Source organism: Bubalus kerabau, chromosome 2 (genome assembly GCF_029407905.1).
Source record: "Bubalus kerabau isolate K-KA32 ecotype Philippines breed swamp buffalo chromosome 2, PCC_UOA_SB_1v2, whole genome shotgun sequence".
NCBI classification, from domain to species: Eukaryota; Metazoa; Chordata; class Mammalia; order Artiodactyla; family Bovidae; genus Bubalus; species Bubalus kerabau.
This window is the reverse complement of record NC_073625.1, coordinates 185,614,377-185,626,512: the sequence shown is the minus strand read 5'-3', so window position 1 is coordinate 185,626,512 and position 12,136 is coordinate 185,614,377. Positions and strand designations below refer to the sequence as shown.

Genomic DNA, 12,136 nt, shown 5'->3' with positions numbered 1-12,136 from the left:
GCTTCCCCAAATGGCAACCCACTCCAAGAGAATACTGTTGCCTGGAGAATCCCAGGTACAGAGGAGCCTGTTGGGCTGCTGTCTATGGGGTCACACAGAGTCGGACATGACTGACGTGATTTAGCAGCAGCAGCAGCCCCCTATTACTTATGTACATATCTTTTCAAAACTATTTGACAAGGTAGTGATTGGGTTTGAAATGTGCTTTACAGTAGGGCCAGGCAAATCAGAGTAAAGCAGATTTTCTCCTTTTCGTGAAGTGAAGTCGCTCAGTTGTGTCCAGCTCTTTGTGACCCCATGAACTGTAGCCTACCAGGCTCCTTCGTCCGTGAAATTTTCCAGGCAAGGGTACTGGAGTGGGTTGCCATTTCCTTCTCTAGGGGATGTTCCCAACCCAGGGATTGAACCTGGGTCTCTCGCATTGCAGGCAGATGCTTTACCATCTGAGCCACCAGGTAGCTTAGAAAGTGAAAGTCAGTCAGTCATATCTGACTCTTTACAACCCCATGGACTATAACAGTCCATAGAATTCTCCAGGCAAGAATATGGAGTGGATAGCCTTTCCCTTCTGCAGGGTATCTTCCCAACTCAGGGATCGAACTTAGGTCTCCTGCATTGCAGGCGGATTCTTTACCAGATGAGCCACAAGGGAAGCTCCTTTTCTCCTTTTAGGTAGGCCCTAAATCCCTGTCTTTTTGGAATTAACACCTGTAGATTTACCTGCAGTCAAGATAGCTACATTAAAAATTTTTTTGCTTGTGGTTTTAACTGTACCCTTTGGTAGCATATAAGTAAGTAGATCTATTTCTTCTATTTTAAGGTTCTTAAGTGGTAGCAGAGATGGAACAGCACGAATTTGGAGATTTGAACAGTTAGAATGGAGAAGCATCTTACTAGATATGGCCACTAGAATCTCAGGGTAAGTTGAGATGGTTTGTTTCTAAGTAGGTGCATCCTGAGTACTTGGTCTGTCTCTCTGGTTGGTTTTTCGCTTTGTTCAGGAACTAGAGCCACCTCCAATCTAAGTGAATGGCTCCCTGCTGCATATCTGACAGATACTTAAACCTATTACAATCTTAGATTTATGTAGAAAAGAACACTGTATTTATTCCATTGTTCAGAGCATTGACTTCCTCTGAGGTGTTGCATTTAAAACCACCTACTGCTTTAAATATATAAATAACTCAAGTATGTCAAACGTGGAGATTTTCAGAAATTTCTATTCTTCTAAAGATAGGATGAGACCTCCCTGGCAGTCCAGTGTTTAAGACTCCAGGTTTCCACTGCAGGGACCATCGGTTCAATCCCTGATCAGGGAGCTAAGATCCTACAAGCCGGGAAAACAGAAATGAAGATACGATTTTTGGAAGTTTTTTTTTTTAGTTTATTTTTTTTTTTACTTATGTAAAGATGTAGAATTTTTTATTTTTTAATTTATTTATTTTAATTGGAGGCTAATTACTTTACAGTATTGTAGTGGTTTTGCCACACACTGACATGAATCTTTAAAAAGTTATATTTTAAAAAGCTATATCTGGTTTAAAAAAAAAAAAGTAAGGAAATACATTTTATTGTTTCTGTTTTTAAAAATTGGTCTCCATTGGGAGTGATATTTTTATTTTACATGGTAAAATTTTCGTTTGTAAAATGGTATTGAAGGCAAGTTTGTCTTAACTGTGCCCCTCCCCCAACACTCCAGAGTCTCAAACATATTTTGAGCAGCTTTGAGATAATTTCAGTATTTCCCAAGATAGATATTATAAATTTCAAATACCCTGTGGTTTTGTACATACTGGGAGACTGTATAGGTGGTGGGAAGAATATGCATTTTGGAGTCAGAACTTTGCTCAAATACCACTTACACTTTTTATAGCTATATCATTTTGAGACCATCACAATGTGTTTCATCATCTGGGAGATGAAACTACCTGCCTTTAAGTACTATTGGCAATTGAAAATCATATGCAGATTTCTAGCAGAACTTGGTGTGGTGGTGGTGGTTTAGTTGCTAAGTTGTGTCTGACTCTTGGGACCCCATGGACTAGCCTGCCAGGCTCCTCTGTCCATGGGATTTCCCAAGCAAGAATACTGGAGGGGTTGCCATTTCCTTCTCCAGGGCATCTTCCCGATTGAGGAGTTAACCTGGGTCTCTCACATTGCAGGCAGATTCTTTACTGAGTGAGCTGCGAGGCGAGCCCTAGTTGGTGTAGAGTAGGCATATCATTGTTTTTAGCAGTTTTTCTGAGAAATGTTACACATTCTGTTGTTTAGAAATCTTCATGTCTGCTTTATTTTTAGTAATAGTAGGAGAAATCAACTCATTCTCCACTGTGGCTCAAACAGTTGTATTGGATTTCAAAATAAATTTGATATTAATATTTTTGTGAAATGACCTGTGGTAGAGAATGGAAAGAATACATACTAGAAATCTGATAATCCCTGTTCACAAACATATCTTTACAATTACTTAAAGATGTTACATCTGGATATTCAGCATTTTAGTGTGAAAGTGAATAATAATGAATGAATAACAGTGAAGAAAATTTGAAGCTGTATTCATGTATGAACAGTTACTTTATTAGGCAAAATAGGAACATCATTGTAAAAACTTGAATAAAATTTTAAAAATATTTTATTTGGCTGCCTCAGGCCTTAGTTGCCTGATGGCATGTGGAATCCTCCTGGACTCGGATTGAACCCAAGTCCTGCATTGACAGGAGGATGCCTTATTATTGCGTCACCAGGGAGGTCCAGAATTCTTTTAAATGAGATTGAGAACTGTTTAGTTTTCTTGTTGCTATACTGTCTTCATGGAGAGGACTTTTCCTGTATTTCCCCTCCGGGTAGAAATATTCTTTTCTCATTTAAAGTTTTACCTCTTTCAAATCTTGAAAAGCAGTGTTTTCTGTGTGTATAAATTGATGGATATATTTGTTCTAGTGTTCTGATCTTGGCTGATCTTTTTGATGAAATGCAACACGTCTGTTAGTAAATTCAGGTGAAGCATGAAATCTTAGCTTGTATTCCATTTTGTCTCTTGTGTCACACTTCCTCTGACCAATCTAGTTAGAATTATTCAGTCATTTGTGTTCCATTGTGCTTACACAGGTAGCTGTTACATAGCACTCCTTCTTGTAGCTGTTTTCTTTAAAATACATGTTTATTTTATAATTTCCTAGAATGTGCTCTATGACTTCAGAAACAGCTAGGTTCTCCCCCTCCCCACTCCCCCATATTACTGACTGCTGTATTTTACACAGAAACTGCATATTGCTTTCATGAAAGCAGCAAAACATTGCAGACACGTGTATATAAGACTCTTCTTGCCAAGGGAGCCGTAGGAATAGTCTGTAGGGAAGTGTAAAGAGGTAGTTCAGCATACTGAAAGTCTGTCAGGCACTTTTCTAGACATTGAGGGCATGAAGGTGAATTACCTTCTTCCTGTCTTCCAAGTAGTTGAAAATATTACCAATAGGCCTTGCAGTCAAGAGAAAGGAATCCTAGGTGTAGAGAAAACCTTTGCTTTTATGAATAATGTGGTGTTCTGGAGTCTGCCTGTGGTCAGCCCCTGAACTGTTTCTGGATCATCCCTTCCCCCTTGGGATCTTGCCCTCATCTGTTTGTAGATAATCTCTTGTGGGTCAGATGTGATAAACTCTGTGAAGTGGATAAGGTGTGGACGTGAGCTAGATTATTTACTATTTTTGTATCTATGAGAGATTGTGTAGCCTCCTACACATATAGCACTGCACATGTTGTATTTTTTTTCTTAGAGATTTATCTTTGGAAGAGGAAAGGTTTATGAAACCCAAAGTAACAATGATAGCTTGGAATCAGAATGATAGCATTGTTGTCACAGCTGTGAATGATCATGTCCTCAAAGTGTGGAATTCTTACACTGGACAGCTGCTTCATAACCTGTTGGTAGGTAGTTTTATAACATACAACAAATAAAGATTTTTTTTTTTTTAACAAAAAAAAAAACTGTTTCATTTATATTATCAAATGAATAGAAATTTGTATATATACTAATGTATAAATTACTGTCATTAATGCATTTTTAAAAGCCCTTAGATACTGTGACAACATGGGCTTTTAATTTTAAACTTGTAACTTGCAGACCCTCCTTAACTATATGACTTTGTTGAATAAAGGGACATGCTGATGAAGTATTTGTTTTGGAGACACATCCCTTTGATTCCAGAATTATGTTATCTGCAGGACATGACGGCAGCATATTCATATGGGATATCACAAAAGGCACCAAGATGAAACATTATTTCAATATGGTAAGTGGGGGGAGTGTGTGTCTCTATGCCTGTTTGCACTTGTTTCAATGTTTGGATAAGGAGATGTAGCTGAAACCGATCTGCATGTTTTTGGCAGTTTGTATTTCTAGAGATCATGGTGCTATTTTAAGGCTAATAAATATCTGATAGTCATATGTACAAATGTACATATATAAATGAAATCTGTACAACTAATTCACATGAGGGGAAGATTTTAAAAATTTATTTATTTAGCTTTGTGTCTGTGAATGTGTCCCTCTTTGTGTTTAAATTGGCAAAATTATGGTAATTCATACTTTTTCACTATTTAAATTTATTAAAATACCTGGTAATAAAAAATATTATTCAGTAAAGTCCTCTCAGGAGTCAAACATCGTTTTTTGTTTCCTCAGCTTTTTTCTTCTTGCACACAAATGTTTAAAAACCAGATTATGATCTTATTGCATATTTTTAGAATTTTTTATACATAGCTGCAATATAGTCACCAAAAATCAGCAAATTTAACATTGATAAGGTAGCATTATCTAATCTGGTTTACATTAAAAATTTGTCAGTTGTCCTAATAATGCCTTTACAGTTATGTTTACCTCTTGGACTAATTCAGGATCATGCATCATATTAAGTAGTTACGTATTTCCACTTTTGTAAAATCAGTAATCCTTCACCCTGCATATCTTGCCTTTTTACAGACAAGTAATATTACAGGATATTTGTTTGGTATTTCTTCATGATGTAATACTGTTGTATATTTTTTGATTAAAAAAATAAATGATAATGTGCCCTCCATGCATTGTATTAGGAGGCTAATGATGTTTATATGTTCCACTATTAATATGGTGATAATTATAAGTATTTGGTTAAGGTGACATCTGCCAAGTTTTTGCACTAATTTTTTAAATGTTTCTTTTCTTTGTAATTTTTAAACTGATTTTTTTCCAGAGACTGTAAATGTCTGGTTCCTCATTAAACTTTCACAGGTATCAATATCCATTGAAGATTTTCTGATGGCATCATTTTTATAGAATTATTAGTTGGCATTCTTACACATAGTTTTTTGTTTGTTTTTACTCTTTTGTACACAGTTTTGTAATCCCTTCTCATTTTATGTAAAGAATGCTTTTCAAGCCCTAAAATATTTTTAAGAATTTGTAAATGTATGTTTGATGGTAAATTCAGCCTTTCTTTGAAGAATGTTACTTATGTAGCTAATTTGCTGTTGTTGAGTATTTAAGTAGTTTCTAAAACATGCACAACAGTAACAGTTTGAATATACATGTCTGTTTATGTAGATCCCTGATTATTTCCTTGGGATAAATTCTGAGGGGAATGTATAAAAGGGCTTATATATTGTTAAGACTTTTGAGACACACACATGATGGGTTTTCTAAAATTACTCTTTATGTATATTGAGACCCAATTCAAAGGCTAATTAATTTTTGAGGCAGTACAGTAGCATCCTACAGATGAGTGTTTCTTAGACCTTTTGATTGAAAACCATCTTCGTCCATGTGTTCCATGTTTTTGCTGTTTTTTTTTTTAACCTTTAAAATTTTAATTTCAATATGCTTACATTGGACAGTTTAACTGTCCAAAATAAAGTGTTTTATTTACTAACATTAAATGCACTAAAACAATTCAAATAGCATAAAGTACATCATTAGGCATCTCTGAATGTTGCATCTCTGTTTGGAATCCTTGGAAAAGAAATAAGCCTTCTTTAGTTTTTCTTTGGCCTTAAAATTCATAGGTACATCCATCTTCTTAATTGTCCTTTAAAACTCAATAGGAACATCCTAAAATTAATCTGTTAAAATAGAAAACTCCATTAATTCAGGCTTTAAACAGAATATAATCTAAAATAACCACTAAGCCAAAGAGTAACCTGAAAAGTCTCAAACGGACAATGGTGGTTTTATTTCTAGTCAGATACCAGAAATTGACCTTGTAGGCTGAATAATTCTTACCTTTACTGATCACCCGAGAGTCTCCTAATTCTTGGGTTTTAAGCTAATGAGACAGTATTTCATTAAAAAAGTAGTAAACATAGTGTGTGGCTCAGACGGTTAAGTGTCTGCCTACAATGTGGGAGACCTGGGTTTGATCCCTGGGTCGGGAAGATCCCCTGGAGAAGGAAATGGCAACCCACTCCAATACACTTGCCTGGAAAGTCCTATGGACTGAGGAGCCTGGTAGGCTACAGTCTGTGGGGTTGCAAAGAGTTGGACACGACTGAGTGACTAACACAACAAACATCGTGTGACATTGAAGTGTTCTCTGGATACATTTGCAGGCTATTTTTGTTTTATCAGGAATGATTGTGTAGGATTCTTCAGACAGCAGATAAAACGCGGTGTGTGTCTTGCTCTGCTTAGGTAGGTTTGCCCACTTGGGAAACGTCCTTCTCAGTAGGTACCCTTAACTTTTGCTGAGGTTATTTGCACATGTGTGGTAGCAAAGTAAATGCCACCAACTTTGCCTGACCAACCCAGGGCTCTTGCCTCCCCACCTGCCTTTGCTTTACTTGGACTGAGAGTCTCAGGTCAGGGGGGCATTATCTTATTCAGCAAGTCCCTAAGTATCCTAATACCTTAATTTCCCCCCATTTTATTAAAGGCACTCTCTCATGTGTGGTATAGCAGAAGTGAATTGTTTTTCAAGTGGGTATTTAGGTATGTATGAGAGTTTGTTCTGGCAGTGAAAATAAATACTTCTGTTTTGTTTGGGTGGATGATTCCTTTTTCCAGTACCCATTTAGATTAACTTGTCCTGAATTTTAATTATTATTTATAGGCTGAAACAAGTATGCATAGCTCTGTACTAATGAGTTAATGAAACATCTCATTTAACTATAAATTGTTAAACTAATTGAATTTAGAGTTAAAATAACAAGAATAAAGCAGTTTAGAAGTTACTTATTTAAGGCAACATTCATGAAAGTGAAAGTTGTTCATTCATGTCTGACTCTGCCACCCCATGGACTATACAGTCCATGGAATTCTCCAGGCCAGAATACTGGAGTGGATAGCCTTTTCCTTCTACAGGGGATCTTCCTGACCCAGGAATCGAACCAGGGTCTCCTGCATTGCAGGTGGATTCTTTACCAACTGAACTATGAGGGAAGCCCAACATTCACGACACACTTAGAAATTTGTGGCAGTCTGAAGTAAGGTAATTGCAGGTGTAAGAATTTACATACTCACCCTTGAGACACTTGCAGCATTACAAATTTTGCATGGTGGTTAGTCATTAAGTGGAAAGCTTAAACTCCATAAAAGTATTGATTTTAATTCATGAATAACAAACTTTATTAATCTTTAATAATTTCCCAAAGTTATTAATCAATATATTTTTGTTATGTATTAGAAAGTTTATGGAGGTTTCATTCTCTCATAAGACGTAAAGAAAGCCTTCACTTGGGGTTGGTTTATGATCCTTCATTTGATCATTTTGAGAACTAATTCTCAGAAGATCCATCAAGGTTTTTTCTAGGCCAGTGATATCTAAAGTGAATTTTACTTATGAAAATACTGACGTGCTTAATGAAAAATTCAGTTTTAAATCAGAATTTTATATAATAACTAAAGGTGTTACATAGAAATGGTTATAAAAATTTCCATCTTTGTTTCCTAGATTGAAGGACAAGGACATGGAGCTGTCTTTGATTGTAAGTTTTCACAGGATGGACAGCATTTTGCCTGTACAGATTCTCACGGTCACCTTCTGATATTTGGTTTTGGATGCAGCAAGCCATATGAAAAGGTCATTTTACATACTTTCTTAGAGCATGTAAATAGTTAAGAAGGATGTTTTTAAAATAGGTTAGATGTATTGATTTGATTTTTTTATCCTTTCCAATAAAATTAACTGGTTAATATTTATGTTCTTTAACATGTTTAATCCTCAGAATTTCAGTCTGTAAACTTTCCATTTCTAGATTCCTGACCAGATGTTCTTCCATACTGACTATCGACCGCTGATTAGGGATTCTAATAATTACGTCTTAGACGAGCAGACTCAGCAGGCCCCTCACCTTATGCCTCCGCCGTTCTTGGTAGATGTAGATGGAAACCCTCATCCAACTAAGTATCAGCGATTAGTGCCTGGCCGAGAAAATTCTGCAGATGAACATTTGGTTCCACAACTAGGCTATGTGGCAACAAGTAAGTGCTAAACCTTTAAAATTTTTTTTTTAATTTGAAAAATGTAAGTAATAATACAGAGAACTCTTGTACTTTCAGATTTACCAGTCCTTAATATTTTGCAATGTTTGTTTTATTATTCTATCTCTAGATACATATCATTGTTGTGAACCACTTGAGACTTAAGTTCTGGGCCTCATGTCCATTTACCCCTAAATACTTAAGTATGTATTTTCTAAGAAAAAATATGTTTTCTTATATAATCATAAACAGTTATCAAAAATAGAACATTTAACATTTATACTATTATAGCCTGTAATCAAATTTTGTTATTCTAATAATGCCTGTTATAGCTTTTTTCCCCTCCCTGGTGTAGATTTTAATTTGGGACTGAACATTAAATTTAGCTGTCATTAAGTTCAGGTTGTGCATTTTTGAAGAGCACAACATAAATGATGTAGTCTTCTTGGAGTATCATGTCAGGATGCCTGTGGTTGTGTTTCATCCAGTTATTGGTGGTGTTTACTCTGAACACTGGGTATCTGCCAAAGTTCTCCACTCTGAAGGTTTTTTCCTCTTTGTAATTATTTAGTAACTTGTGTAAATAACCTGTTCCTTTTCTGATTTTACCTATAACTTTCAGGATCCATTGATAATTCTTGCCTGAATCAGTTGTTGTTCTGAAGGTTGTGAAATGGTTTTCCAACTCTTCTATCATTGCTTTTTCATTTTATCATTAGCTGACCATCTACTACTCTCTCATTTATTAAGTTTTAGTCTGGACTTCCGGATCGTTATATAGTGAGTTAAAATCCAGTACTGTTGTTACTAAGTTGTTCATGTTATCCTTGGATTTGGCTGTGAAAACCCTTTAGGCTGAGTTTTGTGTCCTTTCCCAAGTCCCCATCATTCCTGGAACACTTAACTTTCTGGCAGAGAAGGTTCCAGTTCCATCTTGTCCTTTGCCTGTCCTAGCCAAGGGCAGAGGTGTTTTGCTTTGTTTTGTTTTTGTTCATAGCAGTGTAGTGTTTTTCTCTAATATTCTTGTACTAAGCAAAGGAAAAAAGATACATCTTTGCGATAAAGTGGGAGGTGGTAGTGGGGTACAAGGGGGAGGGGATGTGTATACCTGTGACTTGATTCATGTTGATGTATGGCAGAAAACAATGCAACATTGTAAAGCAATTATCCTCCAATTAAAAATAAATTTTAAAAAGATACTTTTGTTTGGATGAGGATTGATTTGCTAAAACTTTAAGGTTAAAGATTAATGTAAATCACCATATGTTTACTCTTCCAAATTCTTTTTATTAGTTTGATTGAAGTATACTTTACGCACAGCAAAATTCACCACTTGTAAGTGTGCAATTCAAATGAGTTAAGAAATGTTAAGACAGTCAAGTAAGCCACCACCACAATCCAAATACAGAGCATTTCCAGTGCCCCCAGAAATTCTCCTGAGCCTGTGTAGAATTATTCCTCTCCCTTCTCCTGGCCTCTTGTAATGACTGTTGTTGTCACTTTAATTTTTACTTTTAAAGTATTTTTATATCATTGAAATCATACAATATGTAGTCTGTTGTGTCTGGCTTCTTTAACTTAGCATGGTGCTTTTGAGATTCATTCCTGTTGCAGATATCAGTCTTTTTTTTTTTTTTTTTTTTACTTGTTTAGTGATCATGCACCATTGCATGGATATACCATTATTTCTCCATTCACTAGTAGCTGGAGAACACTTGGCTTTTTCCCATTTTGTGGCTGTTTTAAGGAGTGCTGAAATATCCAACTATCCTGTGGATTTGTCTCATTTTTTTTTCCTTTGATTCAATCAGTTTTTGCTTTATGTGTTTTAAAATTCTGTTATTATGTAAATACACATTTCAGATTGTGCTCTTTGTGAATTAATTCTTTCATCATTATGAAATGTCCCTGTTTATTCTTGGGAGAGTATTTCTTGTTTTGAAGACGATTTGTTTCATATTAATGTAAATAATCCAGCTTTTTTAAAATTAGTGTTATCATGGCATATCTTTTCAGTTCTAACCAGTCTGCATATTTCAGTCTTCCCGCTTGCTCCCAGACCCTGACCTCTGTCTCTCAACTCATTGTGATTTCTGGATGATATTTGGGTTCCCTCTCCTTGTTCTACACCTTGGAAATTGCCTCCAGGCTGTTACCTGGAGCAATCCAAAGACTGGACTCTATTGTCTTCTCTCAGGGGTCCCAGTTATCCAGTATTTGAAAGCCCTTCTTTCTTGTATTTTTTCCAGTGCTGTAGTATTTTGTAGTGAAAGAATACTGTAGCATTGAAGCCTTCTTTAATATTTGAATAGTGGTTGCATTATGCCGGATAGAAACCAGTATCATTCCTAATGGTATTTGCCAAGCTTACATCTAAGTCCAGGGCCAGGAGAGAAACGTTAAATGGGTTTCTGGGGAGAGGGGAAAGGATTGGAAGTCTCCTTTTCTGCTCTTTTCCCTTTGGTTCCATGTTGTGATTTTAGGAATGTTATGTTACTCCTGCTTCTAATGAAAGTCTTTTTATCCTTTTAGATTAGGGCTCTACTTCTGCTTTCTTAGCTCTTTTTTTTTTTTATAGTCATCAAAAAAGCTTCAGTGATTTTTGTTTAGCTCTTTTAAGTTCTTCATTGATTTCCATAGTAAAATGGAGATGTTATCTGAGCTACAAGGGAATCTAACTCATGTAGTAGGATAGAAGTATTCTTTTTTTCCCTGAAATAGTATGACATTTTTCAGTTTCTCATGTGTTACTGTGGATGCACGTATACATGTGTATCTTTGCAGTATTTTTGCCTAATACCCTATTCATTTCAATTTGGTAGAAGTTTCTTGTAAGTTAGTGTGGTTGGAAGGTCTGTGTTCTGTGTTCAAAGAAGATGTATTTTATGGTGGGAGGACAAGTAAGGAATTGTTTTTGTATGTAAATGTTAGTGTCTTAAGTACGTTTCAAGACTCCACAACTATCCAGCACTTTTTCTCCATTTACACTAAGTATGACCGTATTAAATATCTCTGAAAATGTATTCATTTCAGTTCAGTCGCTCAGTCATGTCTGACTCTTTGCGACCCCATGAATCGCAGCACTCCAGGCCTCCCTGTCATCACCAACTCCCAGAGTTCACCCAGACTCACATGTCCATCGAGTCAGTGATGCCATCCAGCCATCTCATCCTCTGTCGTCCCCTTCTCCTCCTGCCCCCAATCCCTCCCAGCATCAGAGTCTTTTCCAATGAGTCATCTCTTCGCATGAGGTGGCCAAAGTACTGGAGTTTCAGCTTTAGCATCATTCCTTCCAAAGAAATCCCAGGGCTGATCTTCAGAATGGACTGGTTGGATCTCCTTGCAGTCCAAGGGACTCTCAAGAGTCTTCTCCAACACCACAGTTCAAAAGCATCAATTCTTCGGTGCTCAGCCTTCTTCACAGTCCAACTCTCACATCCACACATGACCACAGGAAAAACCATAGCCTTGACTAGACGGACCTTTGTTGGCAAAGTAATGTTTCTGCTTTTGAACATGCTATCTAGGTTGGTCATAACTTTCCTTCCAAGGAGTAAACGTCTTTTAATTTCATGGCTGCAGTCACCATCTGCAGTGATTTTGGAGCCCCCAAAAATAAAGTCGGACACTGTTTCCACTGTTTCCCCATCTATTTCCCATGAAGTGATGGGACCAGATGCCATGATC

General features: G+C 36.5%; 1 protein-coding gene across 1 annotated transcript in view; it reads left to right on the top strand.

Annotated features, from left to right (window-relative positions):
* The window catches only part of BRWD1 (bromodomain and WD repeat domain containing 1), a 124,993-nt gene that overhangs the window by 40,056 nt on the left and 72,801 nt on the right, over positions 1-12,136 (top strand). The window contains exons 13-17 of the mRNA XM_055569708.1: positions 821-919; positions 3,774-3,924; positions 4,155-4,289; positions 7,920-8,048; positions 8,224-8,449. Coding sequence (XP_055425683.1) covers positions 821-919; positions 3,774-3,924; positions 4,155-4,289; positions 7,920-8,048; positions 8,224-8,449 — 740 coding nt within the window. The remainder of the gene's footprint in view (positions 1-820; positions 920-3,773; positions 3,925-4,154; positions 4,290-7,919; positions 8,049-8,223; positions 8,450-12,136) is intronic.